The 27,331-nt window shown below is 37.3% G+C and overlaps 2 protein-coding genes across 6 annotated transcripts in view; one reads left to right on the top strand and one right to left on the bottom strand.

Annotated features, from left to right (window-relative positions):
• Nucleotides 1-2,239: 2,239 nt before the first annotated feature.
• The window catches only part of mcph1 (microcephalin 1), a 36,384-nt gene continuing 11,292 nt past the window's right edge, over nt 2,240-27,331 (bottom strand). For 4 of the 5 annotated variants that reach the window (XM_061745816.1, XM_061745813.1, XM_061745814.1 and 1 more), the window contains exons 11-15: nt 23,514-23,551; nt 23,203-23,365; nt 23,023-23,100; nt 2,935-3,172; nt 2,241-2,839 (exon numbers count right to left, since the gene is read on the bottom strand). In XM_061745816.1, the coding sequence (XP_061601800.1) occupies nt 2,787-2,839; nt 2,935-3,172; nt 23,023-23,100; nt 23,203-23,365; nt 23,514-23,551 (570 nt within the window). In that variant the 3' untranslated portion in view covers nt 2,241-2,786. Of the gene's footprint in view, nt 2,840-2,934; nt 3,173-23,022; nt 23,101-23,202; nt 23,366-23,513; nt 23,552-27,331 lie in introns of all 5 variants that reach the window. The other variant, XM_061745817.1, reaches the window with a different exon arrangement.
• Nucleotides 7,364-20,056, top strand: angpt2a (angiopoietin 2a). The gene is made up of 9 exons (XM_061745819.1): nt 7,364-7,912; nt 11,358-11,513; nt 12,491-12,612; nt 12,731-12,969; nt 15,200-15,327; nt 15,779-15,880; nt 16,233-16,399; nt 17,793-17,923; nt 18,892-20,056. Exons 1-9 carry the CDS (start codon nt 7,658-7,660, stop codon nt 19,062-19,064), a joined length of 1,473 nt encoding a protein of 490 aa, XP_061601803.1. The 5' UTR covers nt 7,364-7,657; the 3' UTR covers nt 19,065-20,056.

The following is a 27,331-nucleotide window of genomic DNA, read 5'->3' as shown; positions in this document are numbered from 1 at the left end:
GGGTACGGCGTACGTCTGCGTCGCCGCGTACCCTACACCGTAAGCTCTACGTTGGTGTAACGCGGAACCATAAATCAGCCTTAAGGACTCACACATTCCGCTACAACTGCCGTATTAATTTTTTTTTTAAAGCCACGTGAAATACAAGACTGTCTCAGAAAATTAGAATATTGTGATGAAGTTCTTTATTTTCTGTAATGCAATTACAAAAACAAAAATGTCATACATTCTGGATTCATTACAAATCAACTGAAATATTGCAAGCCTTTTATTATTTTAATATTGCTGATTATGGTTTACAGCTTAAGAAAACTCAAATATCCTATCTCAAAAAATTAGAATATTCTGGGAATCTTAATCTTAAAATGTAAACCATAATCAGCAATATTAAAGTAATAAAAGGCTTTCAATATTTCAGTTGATTTGTAATGAATCCAGAATGTATGACATTTTTGTTTTTTTAATTGCATTACAGAAAATAAAGAACTTTATCACAATATTCTAATTTTCTGCGACAGTCCTGTACATAGTCCATGCACACGTAGGTGCATCAAGAGAGATTTGGGTTGAATCCACTGCTGAGAAGGAATCAGCAGCAAAATGGTTTAGTCAAAGGATAGAGTTTAAAATCTTACTGCTGGTCTACAAAGCACTGAATGGTCTTGGACCAAAATACATGCTGGATCTGTTAGTTCCTATGAAGCTCCCAGACCCCTGAGGTTCATCTGGATCTGGTTTGTTGTGTGTCCCAAGAACCAGAACCAAGCAAGATGAGGCAGCGTTCAGTTATTCTGCTCCTCACCGGTGGAACAAACTTCCTGTAGACCTGAGGTCTGCTCCAACTGTCAGCTCCTTTAAATCAGGACTAAAAACATCACTGTTTACTGAAGCGTACTCTTAAATTAAATACTTACCTGCTGTACTCTACTGCCCTTACTTTGGGCAGTACAACATGTGCTTTTAAATGCACCTTAACCTTTTTATATTATTTATATTTCTTGTATCTGTTTGCACTGGAAAGTGATGCTGCTTTTAATCTCACTGTACCCATGAATAGTGACAATAAAGTATTCTATTCTATTATTATTTTACCTCTTACCTAAAGGAAATCAAAAAACAATGTATTAAAATAGTAAAACCTGAATTTTGGTCATAAAAGAATAAATAGGAAAATAGGAATAGGATTACAAGAGCAACGTAAACACTGTGAAATAAGAGCATATGATGCTTTCAAGATAAATTCTCCAGGATGCATGTGAATGTAGTTTTCAAGAAGACATGGCAAAAAACACATTCTACCCAGATTACAAAGGCAAAAAGAACAAAATACAACTGGATTGGACCCCCTGCAGTCCCGACTCGGCCCATAATACAGAATGTCTGAGAGTTTGCAACACCAATGTTGGAAGGAATGGCAGCATTAAGAAGTGGTGCAACCCTTTTTGTTCAAATTTTTCTTGGAATGTGTGAATGATAAATGTGAAATAGGGGGAAAGGATGTATATTGACAAATAAAAAGAATTTAACAAAATAAGATTTAAAAAAAACATTTGTATTCATTATTTCCGCATTATACTAACTCCTTTTGATTTTGGGTTGTACAAGTAAGTTTCTTTTTTTTTAAAGTGGGGAAATGAGCAAAAGAAGGGGACAAAATGAGGGAGGGGATCACTATATGAAAAAATTGATGTGTGAGTCTGGGACTTGATTTGGGAAGAACTGGATGTCACATCACACAGCTTACATTATGTAGTTTTTTGAGGTTACCTTATGTAAAAAAGACCATGCTTTCGGCAGATTGATTCCTTTAATTTCTCACGGGTATTTATGGGTAAATGTTAATTATCTGCAAGAAGAGCTAAGGTGACCCCAGCTCATTATCACTGCTCCTTGGCTTCCAGGACTTTTCAGATTAGAAGCACTAGTGCTTCGACTTAGCTGTCAAAACACTGCAGGCTGCTTCGACTGTGAGGATGATGAAATGAGCAGTAGACAATCATATCTTACACGTTCATAAAATGCACTTTTTTTGTCTTTAAATGCACAAGTTTCCTTGATCAAGTTTTTGTCAGTTCTGTTACTCTAACAGACTTCCAGACAGACCACTTAAAACATTTCATCACACTGACTGTACTGTGAATAAATCAAAACAAAGAAATGACCCAGAAGACATCTGGGCTGCGAGAACTGTTAAGTCATTATTTCATTTTTCAACCACCAAAGAAATAAGTTACAAGTTTTTATTTGTCATTTTCAGGACACATGTAACACACAGTGCACTGGGAAACGAAATTTCGTTGCCTCTGGCTCAGAAAAGCAAATAATGATACAGTTTAAAAACATCCTAACTCAACTTAACTAAAACTAAATTTTAACTTAACTTAAAATCAAGAACTTAAAAAAGAAAAGAAAAGTTTATATAAAAGTAGGATTTATTAGAAGTGAGATCACAAAACATATCAATAAACGGTGCTTACAGTTCATTAGAGGGCTGAATTGGCTCAGCGAGTGTTTCTAGAAAAACCCAGCACATATCAGTCACAGTACTAGTCTCTACTTCATCTGAAGATGTTTCACAGTAATTTAGACCATCGTTGCAATTAATCCTGAAAAGTAATATGTTCCCATGGCAACTTCAAACTCCAAGTCTGAAAATATAAAATTTTCCAGAAGAACTTATGTACAAAAGGGCTGCAAATGTACAATCTGGCATTGTCAAGGACAGGCGTCATAAAACTCAACATCACAGTTAAAAAAACATTTATTTATTTTTTATTCACCAGCTGTTACTCCAAGTCGTAGTTATCGTATGACAGTATCTTCAGATTAGAGATGCTATCTGAAATAAAACCACACAAAAGTAGGTAGTTAGTAGTGAAAAAACTAAAGGAGTGAAGGAGCCTGTATCACAGAAATCAGCAGAATATATCTTACCCAGAATCCACTGCTCAGACAAGAGCTTACTTCCCTCTGGCCTCCTGCCACCGTACTTCCCAATGCAGAGACCTGCCTGGCGGACGCTTTTGCAGACTGTTCCTCCACACAACTGAATCAGCTCAACCAGACTCTGCGCGGGAGGCTCGGCGTGATGCGACACAAACATGGCGGGCTGGCTTTGAAACAGGTCCTGTTGGTGTTCCCCGGCAGACAGGTGCCTCTGGAGACGGCAGATCTGCAAGAGAAACAAACACTGTACTGACACATTGTTTCCAAACCATGATAACTCCAAAGCATCTGGCAAAACAGTCCAGGAAATGTTTGGTTCATTTTATTTCTTAAGTTGTTTTGTTAAGGTGAATTTGGTTGGAGGATCTATTCAAGGCAGGATTGTATGCTGAAGATACAACGCACTTATAATCTAAACACTGGAAATACTGGTAATCAACTAATTTTAAAGAAAATCATCAAATCTGGGGGTCACTGATTTAACCATTGCAATGTGTGAATGACTGAATGTCTTCACTTTAACAGACTGGCAAATCAATTAATGATACATATGTAATACCTGAAACGGGCTTTAAACTTAAACTTAAACTTTATTTATTTATATAGCACCAAATCATACATCATACTTTAGTGTAGTTAGACACACTATAAGGGTATTACTACCATACTTGTCAGAATTGATTCGGTATTTGGATCTCGACAACAAGTCCTTGTAGTTCTAGTGAGTTGGGCTTTAACAGATAAACGTTATACTGATAAAACACAATAATCAGACTCACCGAATCCATAAAATCAATTTGAACAACGTTAATATTAATAGAGTTGTTTTTGGTGAAAATCCCACATTTACATTGTATTGTTGTGCATTACATTTGTGTCCTCGCTGACAAATAAATCCAATTCAATCCCAAAAAAAACTCCCAGGGGCGATTTTATTAAACAAGTACCCACCTGCCAGGAAAAAACGAATTTGTAAGTCACCTCAGTTGCAAATTTGACACCTTGTGGAGAGTTTTATGACTGAAGTACTGCAACTAGCCTGAAGGTGGCTGCTGGAGCTACAGCAGAAGATTAACAGTCTGGCTCTGAGACCCTCACAGGAAAAAACAAAAATAGTTCAGCAATTCCTCATCTGACTCACTCATAGCTTAACACGTTCACTTGTTTTAATACCAGTAAATGGTAAACCTTTTTTTGAATATGATAACCCTAACCTTCATCACAATTTATTAAAGGTAAAATTATATTTAACTCTTATTTAAAAAAATATAACTCAATAACTGTTGACACATTTATTTTTTTATTCCACTCATCTGAAATAATAATAATAATAATAATGAAGTCAATCGTAAACTATAACATATCTTAGTGTTTAGATTAATTCCTACATCATTTATTGTTTCCAGAATAGGGTACCCATTTAAAAAGATAGTGCAGGTATTTTTAAACGTCTATTTCTTTTTGGGTTCGGCGGCACAAAGAGCCCCGGACTTTGGCCAGTGTAAAACTCCCCGACTTCCAGTAACAATGAGACGAACTAAAACAACCCAGCTCTACAGAGGCTGCATCGCTGCTGAATAGCATCCACGACCAACAGTTTTTGTGTGTGTTTAATTTAAACAACAAGTGTGTTGTACTGGTGTATTTGCATGTGGAAGTGGCGATTATGTTAACTTTATTCCTTTTTTTTTTTTATTTCCAATCAACATTTCATTGATTCATACAGCAGTTTACCAATCACTTCTCGTCCCTGCTGCACAGTTGCTCATTCACATGTTGAGCAGTTCCAGAGGAAATGTTTATGATAAAAAATTATTCATATAGAAATATTTCTTGCTTTTAAATTAATACTTCTAATATTCACCCTCTTTTAACTACACATTTTAGTATCCACTGTAATCTGCATCAACTTCAAAATAATTCAGGCGTTTCTCCAGGTTGTTGGTATTTTTGGTTTGGTTGTCTACAATAGGAATGGGCGATATTTTACCGTTCACGATAAACCGTCAAAAAAATTCCCCACGATAAGAATTTGTCATCTCGCGTTAAAAACGATAAATTCCTGTTGATGATGTTTTTGTGTAAAGCTGATTTATGGTTCTGTGTTAAATCAACGCACAACGTACGTGAAGGAAGGAAGGAAGGAAGGAAGGAAGGAAGGAAGGAAGGAAGGAAGGAATGAAGGAAGGAAGGAAGGAAGGAAGGAAGGAAGGAAGGAAGGAAGGAAGGAAGGAAGGAAGGAAATGAGCCTGAAAGAAAGAAAGAAAGAAAGAAAGAAAGAAAGAAAGAAAGAAAGAAAGAAAGAAAGAAAGAAAGAAAGAAAGAAACAAAGAAAGAAAGAAACAAAGAAAGAAAGAAAGAAAGAAAGAAAGAAAGAAAGAAACAAAGAAAGAAAGAAAGAAAGAAAGAAAGAAAGAAAAATAAATTCCCGTTGATGAGGTTTTTGTGTAACAAACATGGCGGATCTGGGAGTGAGAGATTTATAGTTACAAAGGTGGAGTTAAAAATAAATGGAGTTAAAAATCGTCATTTTTATCGTTATCGGGATAAATGCCAGAAATTATCATGATACATTTTTTAGTCCATACCGCCCATCCCTAGTCTACAATGGTTGTTTATTGATTCTTTCTACATCGTAATACCAATAAAATTGACTCAAGCCTGTACATTTACAGTAATGACGCTAAACACTGAGGTGAGATCTATTAAAAAGCTGTGCAAAGATTAGTTATTCCTCAAATTCGTTTATTCATAATCTGCATGTGTGTGACATGAGAGATTGCTGGCTTTATCTCTTCACACCAAAGAGATAAAGCTATAAAAACTACATTAGTTTTTATAGAAAAGATTACATTAAATGAGTCGTTACAACTTTAAAAAGGAGCTAGGCCATACTTTGCTTTTGAAAAAATAAGAAAAAGCTGAAGCCTGACTGTAAGCCTGAATGGACTACAGAGGTGCTAGTGTGAACAAACATTTCTTGACAATTATTCACATTGAAAAAGCGTTCTATCCTTACTCCAACAGACCAATCAATAACTCTGCAGCAGTACAGTACAGATGCATTAATCTTGCTGGGCCCAGTGGGTCAGCAGACAGGCAGCTTGTGCAGCCCTGTATCCATGCAAGAATAATTCAAGCTCGGTATCCACATATCGTGAAATGCAACGTATATGTTTGACATTTCAGCAGGCGTTACACATGCTCACAGCATAAGGAAGCAGTCTGGAGTGCGGTTTGAATAGGATATGGATCAGCGTTAAAATAAATGAATGAATGGCCTCTGGTGGTGTTGTCTGTTTAAATGAATAACTGTTCCTGTTCCTTCCCTCCCCTGTGCTTGCAATAACCATTAAACAAACTGAGATACAAATAGCGGTCCAGTTGAATCTACTGTGCGAGTGACTAAGCCCCAACACCTGAAAAAGTTAATGTTTTTAAAATGACGTCAAGTCCTTCCTCTGTGGTAATATGCCTTAAATATGTCACATTTCCCTGATGCAGTAATTATTACATCAGCCTACTTCCTACAATTCTGCAGGGAGCCTTTCCTGTCAAAGACTGATATACGCTGCAGCAACACTGAACCATGGTTTCATTAAGCTAGCATTATATATTAGAACAATATATTACTCAAACACAATTTCAAGCTTTTCGCACAACCTACACTGCAGTAGACTTGTTTAAGAGAATTGGTGTTCATATAAACATTTATGAGGCTGCAACTGGACAAATAAAAACACTTTTTATATGTTGTGTATTTTATAAAGAACATTAATGACTAAAGTTAGTCATAGTGTCTAAAATCAAGCTTAAAATTAGATGAGTCAGAATACTGGAAACTCTTACTTTTATAATCAGAAGTGTTTTTTTTTTTGTCTTTTTCTTCAACATTTTGTAGTGATCAAAAACCTACTTCAGTTTTTTAAAAGAGACTTTGAGCACCCTATAAATACTAAGGATTTTTTAGGAATTATAAAAGTGTAAGAGTTGTTATATAAATCCAATTCATAGAAGCAAAAAATAAAGTCTAAGAGACAATGTGATTTTGATGCAACTCAAAACGGAGCTACATATAAGGACAACGCAGGAAGTACAAGGAAATAGATGCTTTTTCCTTTGAGTCTCCCATTCAAGGCTCTTGTGTGTTTGTTGTAAGCCGGGAAGCATTTTTCAATGAATGGGGTGGACAGTGTTACTATCAAAGAGTGTGCCGAACGTGGACAGGAGCATCCTGAGTAGCGGTTCAGCTGGAGCAGAAAACAACATGTGGGTGTTGAAGAGGATATAGTGGAGGATGTGTAGTGTGTACATCTGCTCCTGTGCGTTGTTTAGAAATCCCTGAAAGGAATCTCCACTTCAGTGCTCTTCACAGTGACTGGCCGCAGTGAAGAGGGGGGAGTGGTTTATACTCACCAACAGTTTAAACCACTTTAGCAAGTGGTTGGGGGCTTGATGAAAGCAAGCACATGCAGTCCGGCACCAGTATCCTAAGGACAAACTACCTCAAATTCCTGATGCCTTTCTCTCCTCCTACAAATGAGAGGTAATAAAAGGAATCTGCAGAACCTCAAGAGAGCTGTTTACACTTGGATGCTGTTGGGCAACGACATCCAGCTGCTAAGACAAATTAAGAGAGACTCTTAAAAATCCAAAAGGATTCTAATTGTACTATTATCATTACGATAATAAAACCAACTCTGCTGTGAAGATGCTAAATGTGGACTTGCTGGTTCTAAGCTTCTGCCTCAGTGTGGGAACAGGATACAGTCCTGTTGGTAAGAGACAATATCGGATCCAAAATGGGCCATGCAGCTACACTTTCCTGCTGCCAGAGCAGGAAAACTGCCAAAGCCAGAGCGACTACAACTACCCGGACCAAAAGGATGGACCCGCAGACGAGTCTACTCAGAGGCTGGAACAACTGGAGCTCAGCATGGAGAACAACACGCAGTGGCTGCTTAAGGTAAACACCATTGTGAAATATCAGATAGATAAACAACAATGCAATGGTCAGTTCTTTTTTTCTAGTCAGAGTCTGTGAATCAAGGAAATACTGCAATATTACACAAAGTATAGCCGCAAGAAGAAAATAAATGCTTGTTTGCCTTTTTTTTAATTTTATTTACTGTTTTAGGCTTTCTTTAAGAAAATATACGTGATATGACATGTCAACGTCTGATTTCATTGAATGACTTTTAAACCCATCAGTAAATCATATTTTGGTTTCAACCAGTTTATGACAACAATTCAATGATTATGCAGACATGATTGCAATTATCTCAGAAAAATTGCAATTACATAGTTACTGTTAATTGTGACAGGTCATACTAGTCACATGTCATAATGTCCCTATAACATCAATTTATCACAGTTATTTGAGAATAATCGGAAAGAGAAAAGAGTCTCCGTATCCGAGCAACGCTACGATGACGTGTAACAAAACTGCTGAAGAGATGAAGCCTCCCAAAAGGTACCACAGGAAAGATTTTAACTTCCTTTCCAATTTTCTGTGTCTAAAAGGGCAAGATTTCCCTGAACTCATGTCAAGTCTGAATACATGCGATGTACAAATATGAGCTCATACTGAACCACTCGCATATTAAAATACTGGCACAAGACTTGACATACACTGCTAAACAGGAATAAAACCGTTTCAATAAACAAAACCCACATAATCAGATTAAATGAGGAAAGGTTTAGTTGTGCCAAACAGTGAAACATATTCAGAAAACCAAGCGACGCATCCCCAGCCGTTTTATGTTTGCTAAAAAAATGATGTCACTCTCCAAACATCCAACAAAATCCCTCGAGAATCTAAATTGGCTAATTGTGAATGACAGTTCAAACAAACAACAAAAAAAGTGCTGCATCTTTGTGACACCGCACATAAAAAAAAGGGTTTTATTGACCCAAAACTGTTCAACACAGCTGTCCACACGTTGGATACATTCTTATCTCTCAGTTTGCTGTAGTCCTTGGTCAAATAAAAAGAAGCTGCTTTTATTGCCCCTTCTCCTAAACCGTTTCAGACTACGATCAATGATCCGTGCTAAACAAGACGAGGCAGACAAGACGACATGCAGCTTCATCCAAACACAAAACAAGTTCTGGCCCGTTCGCAGGAGCCATCAGACGGCACACTTCACACAAAGAAAAACTGAAGTCCTGCTACACATATCAAATACAAACGAACACTGAACAAAGTTCAACCACGCAGTCATCTTAGATACAAAGAAGACTGCTGCTGTCACTTAAAATGTAGCTTCATGAGCATCATGCAGGCATCTGCTTTTCCACATCAGCCTGTGTATGGTACGGACTTCGGGAACCTTTCCAGATGTGTAAGATTAATAGAAAACTCACAGCTTAAAGTGTGCAAAAAAGAATAGAATAAGGGAAAACAGAATACAAAGAAATTGGAATAGCAGACAAAAAGTCTGCGTGCCGCTGTGATCCAAAACCGTCTTATTGTTTCCATATGTTATATATTCCTGCATGTTTTATCACCATTCTGCTGTGACAGTGACAGTTATGTCTTTCAACTAAATTCACAACATATTTTGCCAAAGCGAACATTCACCCTGACTGACATTATTTGACCGATTCTGACAGTTTATTATTTTTAAATTTTACACTTTAACATTAACAGCCTCTATAAATGTTTATCATTAGGCAAAAAATATCTTTGCGACCCAGAAACTATGTGACTAGATATCATCCAAAATGGCAAGCCGTTAAGTGCGGGACAGAAGTGAGGTGTCCCAAACCTTCTGTCATCACAGATAAAATAAGAACCCAGCGCCTCCGATCTGTAAAAATATCAAGACAGGTGGGTCTGTTGCTGTAGCTGCAAGGTTGCCAGCCGGGCGTCACTTTCTCACATATGAGTTTCAAAATTCTATTTTTACTTTGATTAAATATTCCCCTGAGAAAACTGTCGACGCTCCAAGAGACCCTAACGAGCAGCAAGCAGGTAAAGAGAACTGACTCCCGTATGAATGAATAAAACACAGAACTTAATCAAAGAGCCTAACTGAGGTTATAAATACCTCACACAGCAGCGAGGAGGTTAATGACTCAATATATGGATTAAAGAGAAGCGTAAATAACTTTGTGATGGTCTTGTATATATAGTCTGTCTCCAGAAAGTGGGTCACCAGTGATTTACAGCGACATTTTTCCTTGAAAATCATCCCAGCATCGTCATTTACTTTTCAGAAATTGCAATATTTCCTGCACCAGCTGATGACTGATATGAAAAATATTTTCACTCTGTCAACGGACGAGGAACTCTGTCATTCCTTATTGACGGTTTTGAGTCACGCAGAGTAAATGACTAATTAGATCACAAACTGTCAATAGGATATCCTGCCAACAAATCAAACAACAACATTCCATACATTTGTGTATCCAAGAAGACAAACCAAACCAGAAGAAAGGATGGCACGCATAACTACTAACAGCCTCTCTCTAATATATTTGTCACAAGTTAAATAACAATAATAACATTTGGGGTGGTATTACCGTCTGGTGTATTAAAAAAAACAAAGAGAGATGATGTGTACTTAGCGTAGACGGCAGACACATTGAACAGACACTGGTTGCAACACAAGTCAGAGTGTCATGAAGGATGTAACTCCTCACTCAACACTGCCATCCTGTTTACAAGTCGTGTGACCTGATTGCCACTCAGGAACACCATGCAGGAAATAACTTAATGATTAGTCTAGGTCTAAATCTGGCCATTCTGTAGGTAGATAAGAACAGATCTTGAAGAGGACATGGTTACATCACAGCTTTAAATTGTTTAAATTATTATCTACTACAGTGGCCAAAAGAAATAACACATTATATGCATGGGCTTCTGTAAATAATTCAACAATGCATCATGATATTTCTTCTTTTTTTGTTGTTGGACAGTAATGTTGCTATTTTTTTCCTCACAGCAGATATTTCAGGCATTGAGACTCCCAAGCGATGACGCATTAACGTTTTTATTTTGTCCCATTCTTGCTGTGAATGCGTCTCAATGAGTGCCACACTACTGGGTTGTCACTGATCGCTTTCTCTTTTAAGCTTTCAGGACTGGAGGCAGGCCCGTCCAGCACAAAACCACCTCTTTTTCTGCAGCCATGCCTTTATCATGTATGCAAAATGTGGTTTTGCACGACTGTCTTAAAATAAATGATTTATTGTAGAAAATGGGGTTTTGAAGACATAATCTGCACCAACATTTCAAATCAGTCTTCTGCATTAATGCCATCATCATCTTTACCAATAGCTGCTCAAAGATTAAGGTTTTTGTAGAAATAGAGGGTTGTGAATGCACACCAAAACTACAGGGTATTAGTGATAATAAATAAATCTTTAAAGTGTCTGACGTCAGCTGTAATTGTTTTATGTTACAGTTAGAGAGCTACGTACAGGACAGCATCAAGCAGGACATCCTTCAGTTCCAGCAGACCGCTGTTCACAACCACACGGCTACAATGATTGAAATTGGGGCAAGCCTGCTGAGTCAAACTGCTGAGCAAACAAGGAAACTCACAAATGTCGAGGCACAGGTGAGGCAGCACATTCTGTTTTTTTTCCAGACGCAGAAAAAACATGCAAAAAGCGCAGCGCATGCGATTGTTCGACCTTCCTGTTCTGTTCACGCAAGGATTCGTGCGTAAGCGCGACGTGTGATACACCACGCTAAATAATGTAGTTTCAGAGTGTTGAAAAAATAAGCAGTGGGGAAAAACAGGCATGATAGCGCCAGTTTATTATTGTGGCTACACGTCAATGACCTTATGTGAGCCAACTGTACAGCATTTCCTGTTATTAGCACACTTGTATTCCCAGAGAAGGGGTCTATCAGTTTGTCACAATCAGACATCCGTCTGTTCAAAGACATCAACAGCTCCAATGGAGTCATACAGCTAGGATCCATGTAAACAACCTGCTTTTTGCTGAGTTCAGTTCCTCCGAACTGGGAAATAAGCGGCAAGGTCTCCAACCCTAAAGTTTAGTTCAATACATTGGCCGGTGAAATTGCGTAGCTTTCAGAAGTTTCCACTTGTTCAGGTATGTTTGCTGCATTGGTACAGTATATGGATGTTCTTTCCTGTGCCGGTTTTCCATTTGGAAAATGGTTGTTTGTTCCATTTGGATGTGAAAAAAAAAACTCGACTTGTGTCACCGAAAGGAATACACAGCTAAATCTGTCAATTCACCTGTCACATTTTGCAGACTGTTAACATGTTTAGGACTTTTTTATGACATAGTTTTTGTACTAGATTTGATCATTTGTTGATTCAGAAATAATTCTTAAGGGGTTGCAAGCTATACATTTGATTCCTAATATTACAGATAATATGTCTGATGCAATTGTTTACTTACAACAGAATTCATCTTATTTATAGTTAAGGATTAAACTTGAGCTGTGTGGAAACATTTACATAATATCAGAAGCCTTTATGATGAATAAAGAAACCATCACAAGACGTGTCTAGAACACACACTCATTAACTGCTTCACCTTGGTCTTTTGGTTTTAGGTAATCCATCATACAACGAGACTTGAGCGTCAAATTCTTGAAAATTCATTATCAACCAACAAGTTGGAAAAGCAACTCATTGTCCAAACAAACGAGATCAACAAACTGAAAGACAAAAACAGGTGGGGACATCAAATTCAAGGTCAAACAAAACCAGTGTTTCATTTTTTTGTGATGAGTGACCATACAGTATTGAGTTAAAGTCAAAGCCCGCTGCTGAACATGCCTCGTTCTCCCTAGTCTTCTGGAGAAGAAAGTGCAGGAGTTGGAGGAGCAGAGGCAGGTGGAGCTAAAGATACTTCGAGAGGAAAAGGATCAGATCCAGACTTTGATACTGAGGCAAACAGCCATCATAGGTGAACTGGAGCAGCAACTGCTGAAAGTCTCCTCAAACAACTCAGTCCTGCAGCATAAGCAACAGGAGCTACTGGACACAGTGAACAACTTAATTCACACCCTGTCTGCAGGCTCTGCTCAAGGTAAGTCACAGTTTTATGTCATCCTAGGGCTGGGCGATATATCGAGATTTTAATATATATATATAGATATATTTTCAAACACGATATGGCACGAGACAATATTGTTTATATCGATTTAAAAAAAAAAACTTTTTTTTTTTTTACAGTTTTTCTTTTTTAATGATTTTGATATAGCTTATTTTCTGACAAATTGACTTGAATGTTTTATTTGAGATTTGCACAAATTTTTTGTTATTTGCACAACTGTCAACCTCAGTGGAAAAGTCTGCCTGTTACTGTCTACATTGTATTAATTGCACAGTGTATTTTAATTTAATTGTTATGCAGGAAAGGGATATTTGTTTTATTTTATTCAAGCTGGCACGAGGCTTTGTATTAAAACTGACTTTTTTTAAGGGTTTGCCTCAGAAAAAAATGAAGCTAAAAGAGATGCTATGCTATAATGCTTTGGGGGAAACCCCAATTAAGGCACAGAAAAAATATCGAGATATGTATCGAGTATCGCCATTTAGTAGGGGTGTAACAATATATCGTGCCACGAAATTTCGCGATACAAAAACATCACGAAACGTGTCGTGGAGGTGACAAAGTGTATCGCGATATTGGGTTATTAATATTAATCTATTGTGTTGACTAGAAACGCGCATCCGACCGCGACCGCGGACCAAAATCTTACTCCGCTCAGAAGAAAGTAGTACCTTTTTGCGGTCCCGATCACGGGACTCTTGGGGGGTTTTGAGCTCTGAACTTTTAAGTCTGGTGTAGAGTGAAGCCTTACCTTATTAAATTAAACCTTTTTCGGGTCGTGAGTAGGATATAAACGGGGAAACTTCTGCTGAGTTCCAGTGTAGTTTAATGTCCCCCAACAGTGTAGGATTTTAGAACATCAACACAGCACCTAGTGCTGTATCACTCCGCCCAATCTAAAACAGACTAATCACTACAGATAAACTGACTAGTGTAATTATAGTCCCTGATTTACCAAATATGAAGAATATATTTATAAAATAATGAACCCTGAATTACCAAAATAACCTTCTTAACAAAAATAAATCTCCTCTTACACTTATAAGGTGAGCATGAATCAATCTGTTTTATCATGTAAAATTGTATGTATTTATTTACTTTTATTTATTTATTTAATTTTAGTTGTTAAATTTCTGGAAAAGAAAAAAGTCAAATCATACATGAGAGAAACTATTCAGTTTGTGGCTAAATATTTTTACTTGTATGAAACTGAAGATGCATAATGCAAACCTGACATTTACTTTTAGTTCAGTTTGTGGAAAATGGTTGGCCTGGCTTTCTCTTTAAAACTTAAACAGTTATAAAGCATTTCAAACTGTAACAATAGGGCAAACGCACAGTATTGTTTTGTATTTTGTGTCTTTCAAATAAAAGACCATTTTTTCCAGTTATATGTTCCTCATTCAAGGTTGTTATAAAAAAAAAATACTGCTACAATATCGTATCGTATCGTTATCGTGACCTCAATATCGTGTATCGTATCGTATCGTGAGATTAGTGTATCGTTACACCCCTACCATTTAGCTAGAAAATATCGAGATATGACTTTTGGTCCATATCGCCCAGCCCTATGTCATCCTAACATCAATCCACCAGTTGGCTACATACACTTCCACATGTTTAAGGTTGTTGGGGGCTGGAGACGAGTAGAGCTAAGAGGCCAGGTGTTGGTCTTCCTGCTCTGGACAGGTTGTCATCACAGGGTCACAGAAACAAGTGCAACAAATACACAAGTTCACACCTATGTTTAGTTTAGAACCAGCAAACAATACAGCATGCATGTTTTTGAACTACAAATGTGCCTGAGTGCTCAGATAAAACCCAGACAGCCACAGTAGAACATGCAAACTTCATAAAAAGGTCTCAGCCCAAGTGAACTTTCTCTGTGTGACGCTTTATTCTGGTTATTTTTTGTTGTATTGATCCACTGCTGTCCCTAGGTGGAGACATGTTAATGTGTATTGTTGATTGTTCTATGTTGTATTGTTGTGGCCATGGTGGCAATGAAGTTTCCCCTTTGGGGATTATTAAAGTCGAATCCTATCCTATCCTATCCTATTTATTATTAACCAGCTTTCTGCCATGCCACTCTACTCTATTCTATAGTGTCTTCATTCAGCTGCCAAATATATCCTTAACTTTTACCCAGAGAGTGGTACTGATATAACATCAGTATTTATTTCATTTCTTATTCCATCTGCAGAGCCAAAGACTGTCATGATGAGGGACACTCCTACAACATTCATGGATTGTGCTGCAGTCTACACTTCAGGAAACTCCAAGAGTGGCATCTACACTCTCACAATCCCCAACACTACCATGGAGGTTAAGGTCAGTAATCCCGTTTTATTGTTTCTAGATATATGGTCAGCGCACTTAGATTATAGACTCATAACTGGGGAGTTGAGATCACTGAAATTCACTCCGTGCGTATGTGAAAACATGCGTATGTTATGCCACATGTATACATGCGCAGGCACATAATTTAATTGTTAAATAAACTCTGCATGAAGGAGTTAGGTAATATTTACTTTTTGAAGGCAGTCATTTAATTACAACTTTATCCGAGTTGTGTTAATGATGTGCATGCTTAACCTCAAACCCAAATCTCCTTAGAAACTTTTCAGTTGCTTGGACTTAATTTCTACATTTTTACCAAAAACATTATTTGTTTCATTAAAACAAAAAGAAAAAAAAATGATATTGTGGCATAATAAATTAACATTAAGCATCAGTTGTGAATTATAAATCACAGCAGTTTTCTTCCCCCTTTTATGTGAAGGCATTCTGTGACATGGAGACAGAAGGAGGTGGCTGGACAGTTCTACAAAAACGCTTTGATGGCCATGTTGACTTTCACCGTACGTGGCAGGAGTACAAAAAGGTAAAAACAGATGAGAAGAAATTCTTCCCGTTGAAAAATATGACCCAGGCTATGCTTTTGATTTGAAATGCACATCACAGTAGCCAAATTCAATCTGGAACGTCAAGTGTGTTTTCAGGAGCTTGTAAAACGGCATTGTGATTTTTGATCACAATGAAAGAAAAAAAAGAAAAAAGGAGGATGCTTTTCATGAAAGTAATGGCACAGCGTGTGTGCGTGTGTGTGGTCCTGTGCTGGTCTACTGTTGCTAATGTTAATTTAAAAAGAAAAGAGAAAAAAAGTTACATTAGTCACAGTAGTCAGTCTCCACAGGCTTTAATTACTTTCTTTTTTTTTTTTTTTTCCTTTTTAGGGGTTTGGAGAACCTTCAAGTGAGTTTTGGTTGGGAAACGACTTTGTGTCCAGGCTCACAAATCAAAAGGCCTACAAACTAAGAATTCAGCTCAGTGACTGGGAGGGAAACTCGGCATTCTCACAATATGATCAGGTCACTCTTGACAACGAAGCACAGCATTACAGGTAAACTGTTTACTGGCAGGTTTTAACATGTTCTCCTTCAGTGATAAATATGTCAGATACTAAATGGTGGTTAATTAGGAAAATAACCTTATTAGTAGAAGATGCTTTACTTCTACAGCAGTTATTAAGTTAAGTTATTAAAGCACAACTGAAACACATAATCATTCAGTTACCTCCTCTTTTAATATTCAGAGGCAACTGGCTTCAAGAGAAACCATATTCCTGAACAAATAAAAACATGTCTAAACAGCCATCTTTAGCATAGCTATGTTTTTTTGTAATGACACTTTTTTTTTACCTTCATAATAAAGATAAAAGAAGAAAATCCTGGCTATAAGTATTATCATATAAAAAATATTCAATCATTAAAAGATTACTTGAGATCATAAATGCTTACTTACTACTACTGAAAAACTTAATTATACAAATTCCTCTAAATGTAGAGGACTAATACACAACCTGATGTTTTGGCATTAGTTCAAAGAAAACCAAATAAACTGGTTTATATTAGAAAAATACAGACAAAAAAATGTTCTAGGTATTATATTTAGATATGACTAGTTTGGTATTGTAATTGCTGGTTCCGTCAAACCACATACCTAAAATGAAAGAAAATTACTTAATTAATTTGCCATAAAATAAAAACATGATCAAAATAAAGTTACCAAAGGGATTTTTAAATACACAAAAATAATCAGAAACTGGCAGATTTCACCAAATAATTTTTTAGAATCCAAATAAGTGATAATAACGAATACTCTCACAATCAGCCAACATTAAAACCCCCTGAGAGGTAAACTAAGTGATTTGTAACAGAGCCATGCTCTTCTGGGAAAACTTTCTTCTTGGTATTCACATGGATGTTGCACTGCTACTTGTCACCTACTTAGACATTTTTGCAAACCAATCACACCCCCATACGGTGACAGCACTTGCCTTCTGTAGCCACCTCCCCCCCAGAAGACCAACAGTGGCTCCCGCAAGTACTGCAGAAGGATCTCAGAGAACCTGATAGAACATCCAAGACCCCAGACACCAATCTGATGGCATCTGTGGGAAACAAACCTCATTTACAAAGGCCCCAATTAAAAGCCCTTTAGCTAACATCTCGGCACCAGACACCCCTCAACAATATCTGATATTCATTGTCTAAACCCTGACTGGTCAGAGCCATTCCACCTGAAATGAGAATTATCTATTTAATTATTAGGAAGATGGTCATAATGTTGTGGTTTATTGGTAAACATTTTTATGACAAAACTTATTTTAGATCGAGTACTAGTAAAAGCTTGGGCTAAAGAATTGTATTAGTGAGTTAAGTCGCGCCTTTTGAGGAACAGCAATCACAGACTTCCTCCTCCTCTTCCTTCATTTTTCCTTTTGCATTCTACAGGATACACCTTAAAGGTTACAGTGGAACAGCAGGCAAAATAAGCAGCATTGGGCAGCCAGGAAGTGGTTTCAGTACAAAGGATGCAGACAACGACAAATGTGTTTGCAAATGCTCACAATTGACAACAGGAGGTAAGAAACTGATTTTTTAACTTTTTTTTTTGGGAGTAATTCTAATAGACTCCAATATACACACACACACATTATATATATATATATATATATATATATATATATATATATATGAAAAACTAGCCCACAAACGCACTAACACTGTTTGACTCATTCATTTATTAACACTATAATCTCACGTAGATAAATTTGCCATTATATATATATATATATATATATATATATATATATATATATATATATATATATATAAATAATATATTATAATTATAATATAATATATATAATACATATTTTAAGGGCTAAGCACTTGTGGAACAATTCCCACTAGCGCAAGTCTTGGCACAACCCCCAAAAAACTTCAAGGGCATCTTATGGGGCTCCTGTACTTTTGTAGCCGTGTCAAAGAGCACAATTAGCTCAGACTTAATCACTGATCAGCTCATTGGGGAATTCGGTGGCGACAATAGCTGACATTAATAGCCTGGGAACAGAGCTTTTCCTTTTCTCCTTGTGTAACTAAAAAGTCCTCCTCCGTTCCCTTGAAAGTGGACTCTCCAGCCAGACGTTTGTCTCTGTCTGTACTGGGGTCTGCCAAGTGAGCTTGAAAGGATAAAAGCCGTAACCCCATTCCTTTTTCCCATGAGGGGTCTCTCACAAGGGGAACTCTGTAGGCACGCTAAACATGATTGTGACTCAGTAGCACTGAGTAATAAGAGCAAAATAGGATTTGTCAAGATGGGTTGAAAATGAACCCGTCAAATAAACCATCAAATATCCAGCTCTGCTTTCAGAGAAAGTGCAATATGGGTCTTGACAAGGAGCCTGTCAAGGACACAACTTTGGCCTTTTATCAAGTTAAAGTTTTCCACTTTGATCAAAGGAGTATTAGGATAATGAAATGATGTGTGTCTGTGTTATGCATTATTCTTTTTTAATATAAAACTGATGGTGTTTTGATGTTTTAGGCTGGTGGTTCGATGCTTGCGGTCCATCCAATTTGAATGGTATGTATTACCAACAAGGCCAAAACTCCAATCGTTTCAATGGAATCAAATGGTACTACTGGAAAGGCTCAGGCTACTCACTGAAGTCAACTTCAATGATGATCAGACCTGCAGACTTCTCAGGTTCACTGTGAACCAGAACTCAGATCAATCAAAGGGGGAGGGAAATTCTGCCTGACAAACACCAAAATCAACAGTTCAGAGGAGCCAAAGCACTTCATGGATGTCTTTTTTTTCTTTTTTGTGTGCATAACTGTCCATATTTATGCATTTTATAATTGGAATTATGGGATTGGAGCAAAAAAGTTGTGAAACAGTCTTAGCATGGTGGTTCAATTCTGTTATAACAGCTCGCTGAGGAGGGAGGAAAAGCCAAAGTAAAATGTAACATTGTGTAAATGTATTTTTTCAACAATATCAATTCAGCTCAAACACCCATTTTTCTATTTGAATAACAGATAATGATATCATTGTATAAAAAGATTATGGTACATATACAGATAAAGAACTGGCTCAAAGAGATCCTTATGTGTGTTTTTTTTCTTCCTTTGAATGCTTAAAATGTAAATTCCAGTGTGAAAATACAACAAAAAAACTGTTTTCTCATAGTAATGTATGTACATTTGTTGTTTAATTTATATGTACATTTTAAGTCCAATATTTAACTTAATTATATGAAGGAGATCTGTTAGAGATATTGAGGGCCTGAGCTGCTTAATATTGTCTTTGCACATAAACTAGGAAGAGTTATCTTAATATATTCTGCTGTTCCTTTCTGAATGTTCTTACATGGCAAAACCCTTTTTTTGTATTGTTTATGTATTGAAAAATATATTTTAAAGGAGCAGAAAGTGTGAGAAATCCAGATACATTTGGAAGCTGAATATGTTGTCTGTTAACACTGGAAAGTAAAGCTTTATCAGCTACTCTACCACTGACGTTGAACACAACACAAGGCAGAGCTTCTCTTTGAAGTTTGTGATGAAACCTCAACTCTTATAGCCAATTAACAAGAGAATTTATAGCTTGGTTGATGAGCGACTTACTTATGATCGCAGTATTTTTCAGAAAGTCTTTTTGTGAACTTTCAGCTACAGCAAAATACTAAAATAAATTCAAAGTGCTAAAAACATATGGTTATCCTTTTTTTCCCCACACCACACATTTCAACAGTTGGTGGTCGAGATGACAAGCTTGTGGTAATTCGTGAAAAAAAGGAAAATAGCATCGAGTTCACCCTTGCAAAACAAAAAACAACCATATTGTAACTGTGTCCACATAGTCAGCAGTTCTTTAATTAGCCATTTAAATAGAGCAACACACTCAAAGGGAAGTTCAGGGATTTTGTGATTTTGACTTGGTTTTTTCAGGGTTCGTACTGAGCGGGTCAAAAATATACTGCCCTTTGCGCAGCACAGCTAAAACCAAAGTTATAAGATTTAACTCCAGTTTAAGAGTCAAAGATAACGTAATTGGAGTTGATCTCCAAAAATACATTTTTATGAAAATTACTGCAACACAGAGAAACTATAGATGTTACAAGAAGTTTAAAGACTCTATACAAAGAGTGGCAGAACTTTAAAAAACAGAAAATAGAACAAAGCTGGAGTGAAGAAAACAGATGAAGCGTTGCTATGCTTAGTGTTATCACATTTTGAGGAGGAGCACATCGGAGATTTTGCAGCCTGGGTAATAACATAGTGTGCACTGCTATGGCAGTAGGAATGGGCGATATTTTATCGTTCACGATAAACCGTCAAAAAAATTCCCCACGGCAAGAATTTGTCATCTCGCGGTAAAAATGATAAATTCCCGTTGACAACGTTTTTGTGTAAAACTGATTTATGGAAGGAAGGAAGGAAGGAAGGAAGGAAGGAAGGAAGGAAGGAAGGAAGGAAGGAAGGAAGGAAGGAAGGAAGGAAGGAAGGAAGGAAGGAAGGAAGGAAGGAAGAAAATAAGTAAGAAAAGAAGGAAGGAAGGGAGAAAATAAGTAAGGGAGGATGGGAGAAAAGGAAGGGAGAAGAGAAGGAAGGAAGGAAGGAAGGAAGGAAGGAAGGGAGAAGAGAAGGAAGGAAGGAAGGAAGGAAGGAAGGAATGAATGAAGGAAGGAAGGAAGGAAGGAAGGAAGGAAGGGAGGAATGAATGAAGGAAGGAAGGAAGGAAGGAAGGAAGGAAGGAAGGAAGGAAGGAAGGAAGGAAGGAAGGAAGGGAGGAATGAATGAAGGAAGGAAGGAAGGAAGGAAGGAAGGAAGGAAGGAAGGAAGGAAGGAAGGAAGGAAGGAAGAAAATAAGTAAGAAAAGAAGGAAGGAAGGAAGGAAGGAAGGGAGAAAATAAGTAAGGGAGGATGGGAGAAAAGGAAGGGAGAAAAGAAGGAAGGAAGGAAGGAAGGAAGGAAGGAAGGAAGGAAGGAAGGAAGGAAGGAAGGAAGGAAGGAAGGAAGGAAGGAAGGAAGGAAGGATGGGAGAAAAAGGAAGGGAGAAAAGAAGTAAGGGAGGAAGGAAGGAAGGAAGGAAGGAAGGATGGGAGAAAAAGGAAGGGAGAAAAGAAGGAAGAAAGAAAGAAAGAAAGAAAGAAAGAAAGAAAGAAAGAAAGAAAGAAAGAAAGAAAGAAAGAAAGAAAGAAAGAAAGAAAGAAAGAAAGAAAGAAAGAAAGAAAGAAAGAAAGAAAGAAAGAAAGAAAGAAAGAAAGAAAGATAAATTCCCGTTGATACGTGTTTGTGCAACAAACATGGCGGATCTGAGTCATTCCAGTTTTGCAGTACAGGTGTAACTCATTTAATTGGTTTTTATTAATTCAATGTAATTGATGACGTTTAGTAGTATTTAGTATCTTTTACAGCAGTGTTTTGGCTCCAAAGACTGAATGTGGTGATAGATTTATAGTTACAAAGGTGGAGTTGAATTGGTATTTTTTTTTTTAGTCGCCATTTTTTTCGTTATCGGGATAAATGCCAGAAATTATCGTGATATATTTTTTAGTCCATACCGCCCATCCCTATATGGCAGGCCCTCTTCATTGATTTGATATTGGACATAAATTGTCTTTAATACAGTCGTGATCATTCAATTGCACCACTCTGACGACCCAATCCAGGGGCAGATGGGGTAGAATGGTAAAGAACTAAATTGAAGTATAAAAAGATAATTGTTTACATGTTGGCCTTGTACAGCAAAACAAGGTCAGTCCATTAATATTTGACCCGAGATACTGAGTTTACGCATCATTATTTGAACAATTAAGCATCACTTTAGGTCCCAAGATATCATATGCATGAAGTTTGCTACAGCAACACATCTGAAATAACTCAAAACAGCTTCTCCCACGGTGCTCACAGATGACGGCAACGCTACAGCCAACTGGGCACAGGAAGTAAATGAAACAGGAAAGCATGAGGAATGCTAGAAGCATCCGTAAGTAACTAGGAATGATAAAAAGGCACCGGCACAAGAAAATTATTCATCTATCACAACAAAAGCCTTCATACAATTTAAAGAAGAAATATTGAGATCTGTTGACACCAAGACCGTGCGTCTTATCTGACAAAAGCATCACAGGACAGTGATTCATGAATGACGGGCTCAGGAAGAGGCACGACCAACATTTAACACAGGATGTGTCAGGAAAAACAAACGGATTGTTTTTGGATCACAGGTAGTGACATTTAGCAGGTTTAACCCCACTGTCTTCGCTTTAGTTTTAAAATAATAAAAGTTATAAGATTGCCCCCCTTAAAAACTGCATAAAACTTTAAACATTATGCATACACTATACTAAATCAGTAGAATGAATTCAATTATTCCTTATTCAGATCATAATGCGTGGTAAAAGCATAGTCAAAGATTACATTTTGTGGAATAGATGATTCCTAACCATAAAAAGACAGTTAAACAAGACTACGGTAACCTAATAAAAATGGTTACCTCTCTGCCATGCACAGAAAGAAATAATAAATTACAAATGTAAAGTCCAATTAAATCAATACTGCTAAAAATCAGAACTATTTAAAAACATTTTATAAGGTTTACTGTGACTATTATGACGTTTACAAGGATGTTCAGTCTGTGTATCACTTAGCTAGTGCTGATGCTTACTTGTGCAGCAGGAAATTGGTCTGAAAGTTCATATGGTTCTTCTGGAATCCATTGCCTGTGTTCCAAACACCAGAGAATCTACTCAAGGAAATGAGAATTAAAAGACATTTTGAACAAACCGCAATTGGTTTTTCAACGGCGTCATATACATAATTGTTTCTGAGCATCCAACATCCCTACCCATTCAAAAGAGAGGATCCAGCAGCCACGTGCTATGCCCAGCAGGATGTTGAGAGTCCGTCTGTGTCCCCCAGACACCACATGAGTCGTGCTCTCACACACTCGGTCAACAATTGAAAAACCACCCAGTGCTTTCACCACCTGAACCACAGTGTTCTGCTTCCTACAAGAAGCAGACGGGGTATAACTATCAAATGCAAAAAATCATGACAGCATTGCCTTTGGTCAGTTGGCCATCTAATGTATTAACATTGTTTTAAATACAATCAATGATAGCAGTGATGAAAAACAATTCAGTGAGCAGAACTTACTCAGTGGGCATACTTGTCATGACCAGTGTTCTTACAGGCTGAAACAAAGATGAACATACAAAACTTAAACAAGTGATTCAACATTTTCAAGAATCCTACAAATTGAGTAAATGGTCATTAGGAGTTTGATTACTATGATGGAAGTAGGAATGGGCGATATTTTACCGTTCACGATAAACCGTCAAAAACATTCCTCACGATAAGAATTTGTCATCTCGCCTAAAAACGATAAATTCCTGTTGATGATGTTTTTGTGTAAAACTGATTTATGGTTCTGCGTTAAATCCACGCACAACGTATGGGAAGGAAGGAAGGAAGGAAGGAAGGAAGGAAGGAAGGAAGGAAGGAAGGAAGGAAGGAAGGAAGGAAGGAAGGAAGGAAGGAAGGAAGGAAGGAAGGAAGGAAGGAAGAAAACAAGGAAAGGAGGAAGGAAGGGAGAAAAGAGGAAGGGAAGGAGAGAGCAGGAGGAAGGAAGGAAGGAAGGAAGGAAGGAAGGAAGGAAGGAAGGAAGGAAGGAAGGAAGGAAGGAAGAAAACAAGGAAAGGAGGAAGGAAGGGAGAAAAGAGGAAGGGAAGGAGAGAGCAGGAGGAAGGAAGGAAGGAAGGAAGGAAGGAAGGAAGGAAGGAAGGAAGGAAGGAAGGAAGGAAGGAAGGAAGGAAGGAAGGAAGGAAGAAAACAAGGAAAGGAGGAAGGAAGGGAGAAAAGAGGAAGGGAAGGAGAGAGCAGGAGGAAGGAAGGAAGGAAGGAAGGAAGGAAGGAAGGAAGGAAGGAAGGAAGGAAGGAAGGAAGGAAGGAAGGAAGGAAGGAAGGAAGGAAGGAAGGAAGGGAGAAAACAAGGAAAGGAGGAAGGAAGGGAGAAAAGAGGAAGGGAAGAAGGAAGGAGAGAGCAGGAGGAAAGAAGGAAGGAAGGAAATGAGCAAGAAAGAAAGAAAGAAAGAAAGAAAGAAAGAAAGAAAAAAGGATAAATTCCTGTTGATGAAGTTTTTGTGTAACAAACATGGCGGATCTGAGAGAGCGATAGATTTATAGTTACAAAGGTGGAGTTGAATTGGTATTTTTTTTTTTATCGTAATTTTTATCGTTATCTGGATAAATGCCAGAAATTATCGTGATACATTTTTTAGTCCATACCGCCCATCCCTAGATGGAAGCATATTTCTGATAAATTCAGGGTGTTTAGTGATGTATTTTTCTTCTGTGGGTCTGGACCTCACAGCCTGTTAACAAAAACAACACACCGTCTTCCTCACACGCACATACTTGGCAGTCAAATATAGACAAATGTTGAAATAAACACACGTGTTTTCTGCCTTGTGTTTTATATCGTCAGAAAGAGAAAGAGGGAAATGTGTGAATTTCCCAAATTTACACTTCGATGGAGCAAAACAAATACAGCAGCTACTATTCCTGAAATAATATAAAACTGAAAGCACAGTATAGTTTATATCACGTTCAATACTTTGATCTGTTTGGCTGGATGATCAGTGACAGACTTATTATCAAAGAGCATACTTTAAACCTGCTGGGTGAAAGATTACAAAAAGACAAAAGAAAATATTACGGTAACAAGAAAAACATATCCAGAACCACTGTAACATAACTGTGTTTGTAGTCTGATGACTACAGCCCATCCAGCCACATACTTTGGCCCAAGTTCAAAAAGCTATCATCAACACAAACACCTCAGCGACAGATACAAACAGGACCACCAAGCCCTTTTCCTGCTTTGCTGATATTTAGTCCCCCAGCTGAAAGTCAGAGGTTAAGGCCTGCTGAGCACAGAGGTGCCAAAACACATTCAGTGCCAACGGCCACTGAATATCACATAATCTGATACACCAAAGTTGAGAACAACGTTGATAACATCACTGGCACATTATTTCTCCTTGGTTGTTCAGGTACAGTATCCTTTGTTTTAGATTACATTTCAGATTGTACTAATCCACAGCAGGGTTCTCTGCAGAATAATGGACCCCAGAAGCTGATTATTATGAAATCATGTATTAAAAAAGATAATGTATAAAACCAATCAAAAGAAGAAAAAAAGAAAAGAAAGTGGGCAGCTATTTTACAAGTTCCCCAAAAGGGACTCCAGCTTATCTTTATGAAGTGGGCATGTTTTGGCAGCTGCACAGCATTCAGGCACAAGAGAATGAGCTGCGTATAATGAGCTTCTGACAAGGAGATGGTGTGAACTGCAGTCCGGCCTCTGAGCACAAACACTTCCAGCATAAATTAAGGAAATTCTTCTCAGTATGACCGAGTCTCCTTGCTGGCTGCTGGACGTGCTGCTGATCAGCAATCGCAGAGAAATGAGGGCCCTGAACCGCCGCATATTTTGAGGTCTAATGAACCATGAGAGCCAATTACAAAAAGCAGCTAAGAGGGTAAAAAATCTAAATGAAAACTTTCCCCAATGAGGATCAGTTTATATTCAGAGTGAAGTTCAGAGTGTTTTTTCTTTTAGTGGCCCTGTGATGGATTGCCAACCTGTCCAGGGTGTACCTCCACATTTCACCCAGATAACTGGAGAAGGCCTGCTTAAGGCTTTTTGTAGGAATATGTGGGTATTAGGCCTGTGTTGAAAAAATCGATTTCCCAATTCTAAATCGATTCTCATATTAATTCCTAAAAATCGATTCATATGTTTAAAGATCGATTTTTTTTTAATTTTATTTATTTATGTATTTTTTTTTTCATCATTACATTACAACTATTGGTTATTTTTTTGTTTATCCCCAAAAAAGGAATGTTTTGTTGGACACGAGAATAACTGGTGCCATGTTTTTGCCTTTAAATATGTTTAAAGGTATGAAAACATTAAAGTGTTAGGTTATAATTGCATAAATTGTCTATATTTCATTACTTTATATACTGTCTTGGGGTTACATTTGCAAAAAATGCTAAAAACCAAATGCTCAAAAATTAAAAACCAAAATAGACCGAAAATGGAACAAATAAAAACGGAATGTGGGAAAAAATAAAACCGATTTCATCCGTCTCTGTTTGCTGCCCTGGATCTGTTTGGTAATTCTGACCCACATGATATTTCTGTTTCAGTTCTATCAGCATTCTGGGAGCTGATTGGTCCTTACAGCATCATTAGCTGCAATACTTGCTGTTTAATCTCAATATAATACAAATAGTAATATTTTGCATAACTACAGTCATATAATTCATGCAACAGCTCAAAAAACAGTTTTAATAACACTAACCCAAATCAATATCGGCATCGAATCAAATCTTGATAATCGATTCTGAATCTTAAGAATCGGAATCGAATCGATTCTTGACATTTGAATCGATCCCCAGCCCTAGTGGGTATAGGTAATAAATGGACGGATGGATTGTTGTTGTGATAGATAAGAGAACCGAAGAAACGTTAGTATTTTAGGTAATTTCTAAGTCATTCAGACTTAATACTTAATAATCAGATTCCTCACAAAACCACAAAAGCACCTGCAAATAGCTTACTATGATCGTAAAAGAAACTGTTTTCATTTTAGGATAACTTACAGAAAAAAGCGGTAGAAAACATGAGGGGGGGTCAATAATTATGTGTGAAGCAAAATCTGTCTAGAAATGCTTTAGAACTTCAATTTATTGTATCTGCATATATATCACCCAAACCTTTAATTAGATTTTAACAAAGTCCACAAAGTAGATAACGCGAGTCCAATTGAATATCTGACAAGATCATACTCATTGTGTCATTTGTTGAAAAAATTATTTAATATGACGAAAATGATAACATATGACGTACATTCAAGCGAAAGTTCACCTTTTTTCCCCTCCTAAGGTTTTATATAGCGGGGCAT

Source organism: Cololabis saira, chromosome 17 (assembly GCF_033807715.1).
Source record: "Cololabis saira isolate AMF1-May2022 chromosome 17, fColSai1.1, whole genome shotgun sequence".
Classification (NCBI taxonomy): Eukaryota; Metazoa; Chordata; class Actinopteri; order Beloniformes; family Belonidae; genus Cololabis; species Cololabis saira.
This window is presented reverse-complemented; position numbering and strand designations above follow the sequence as displayed.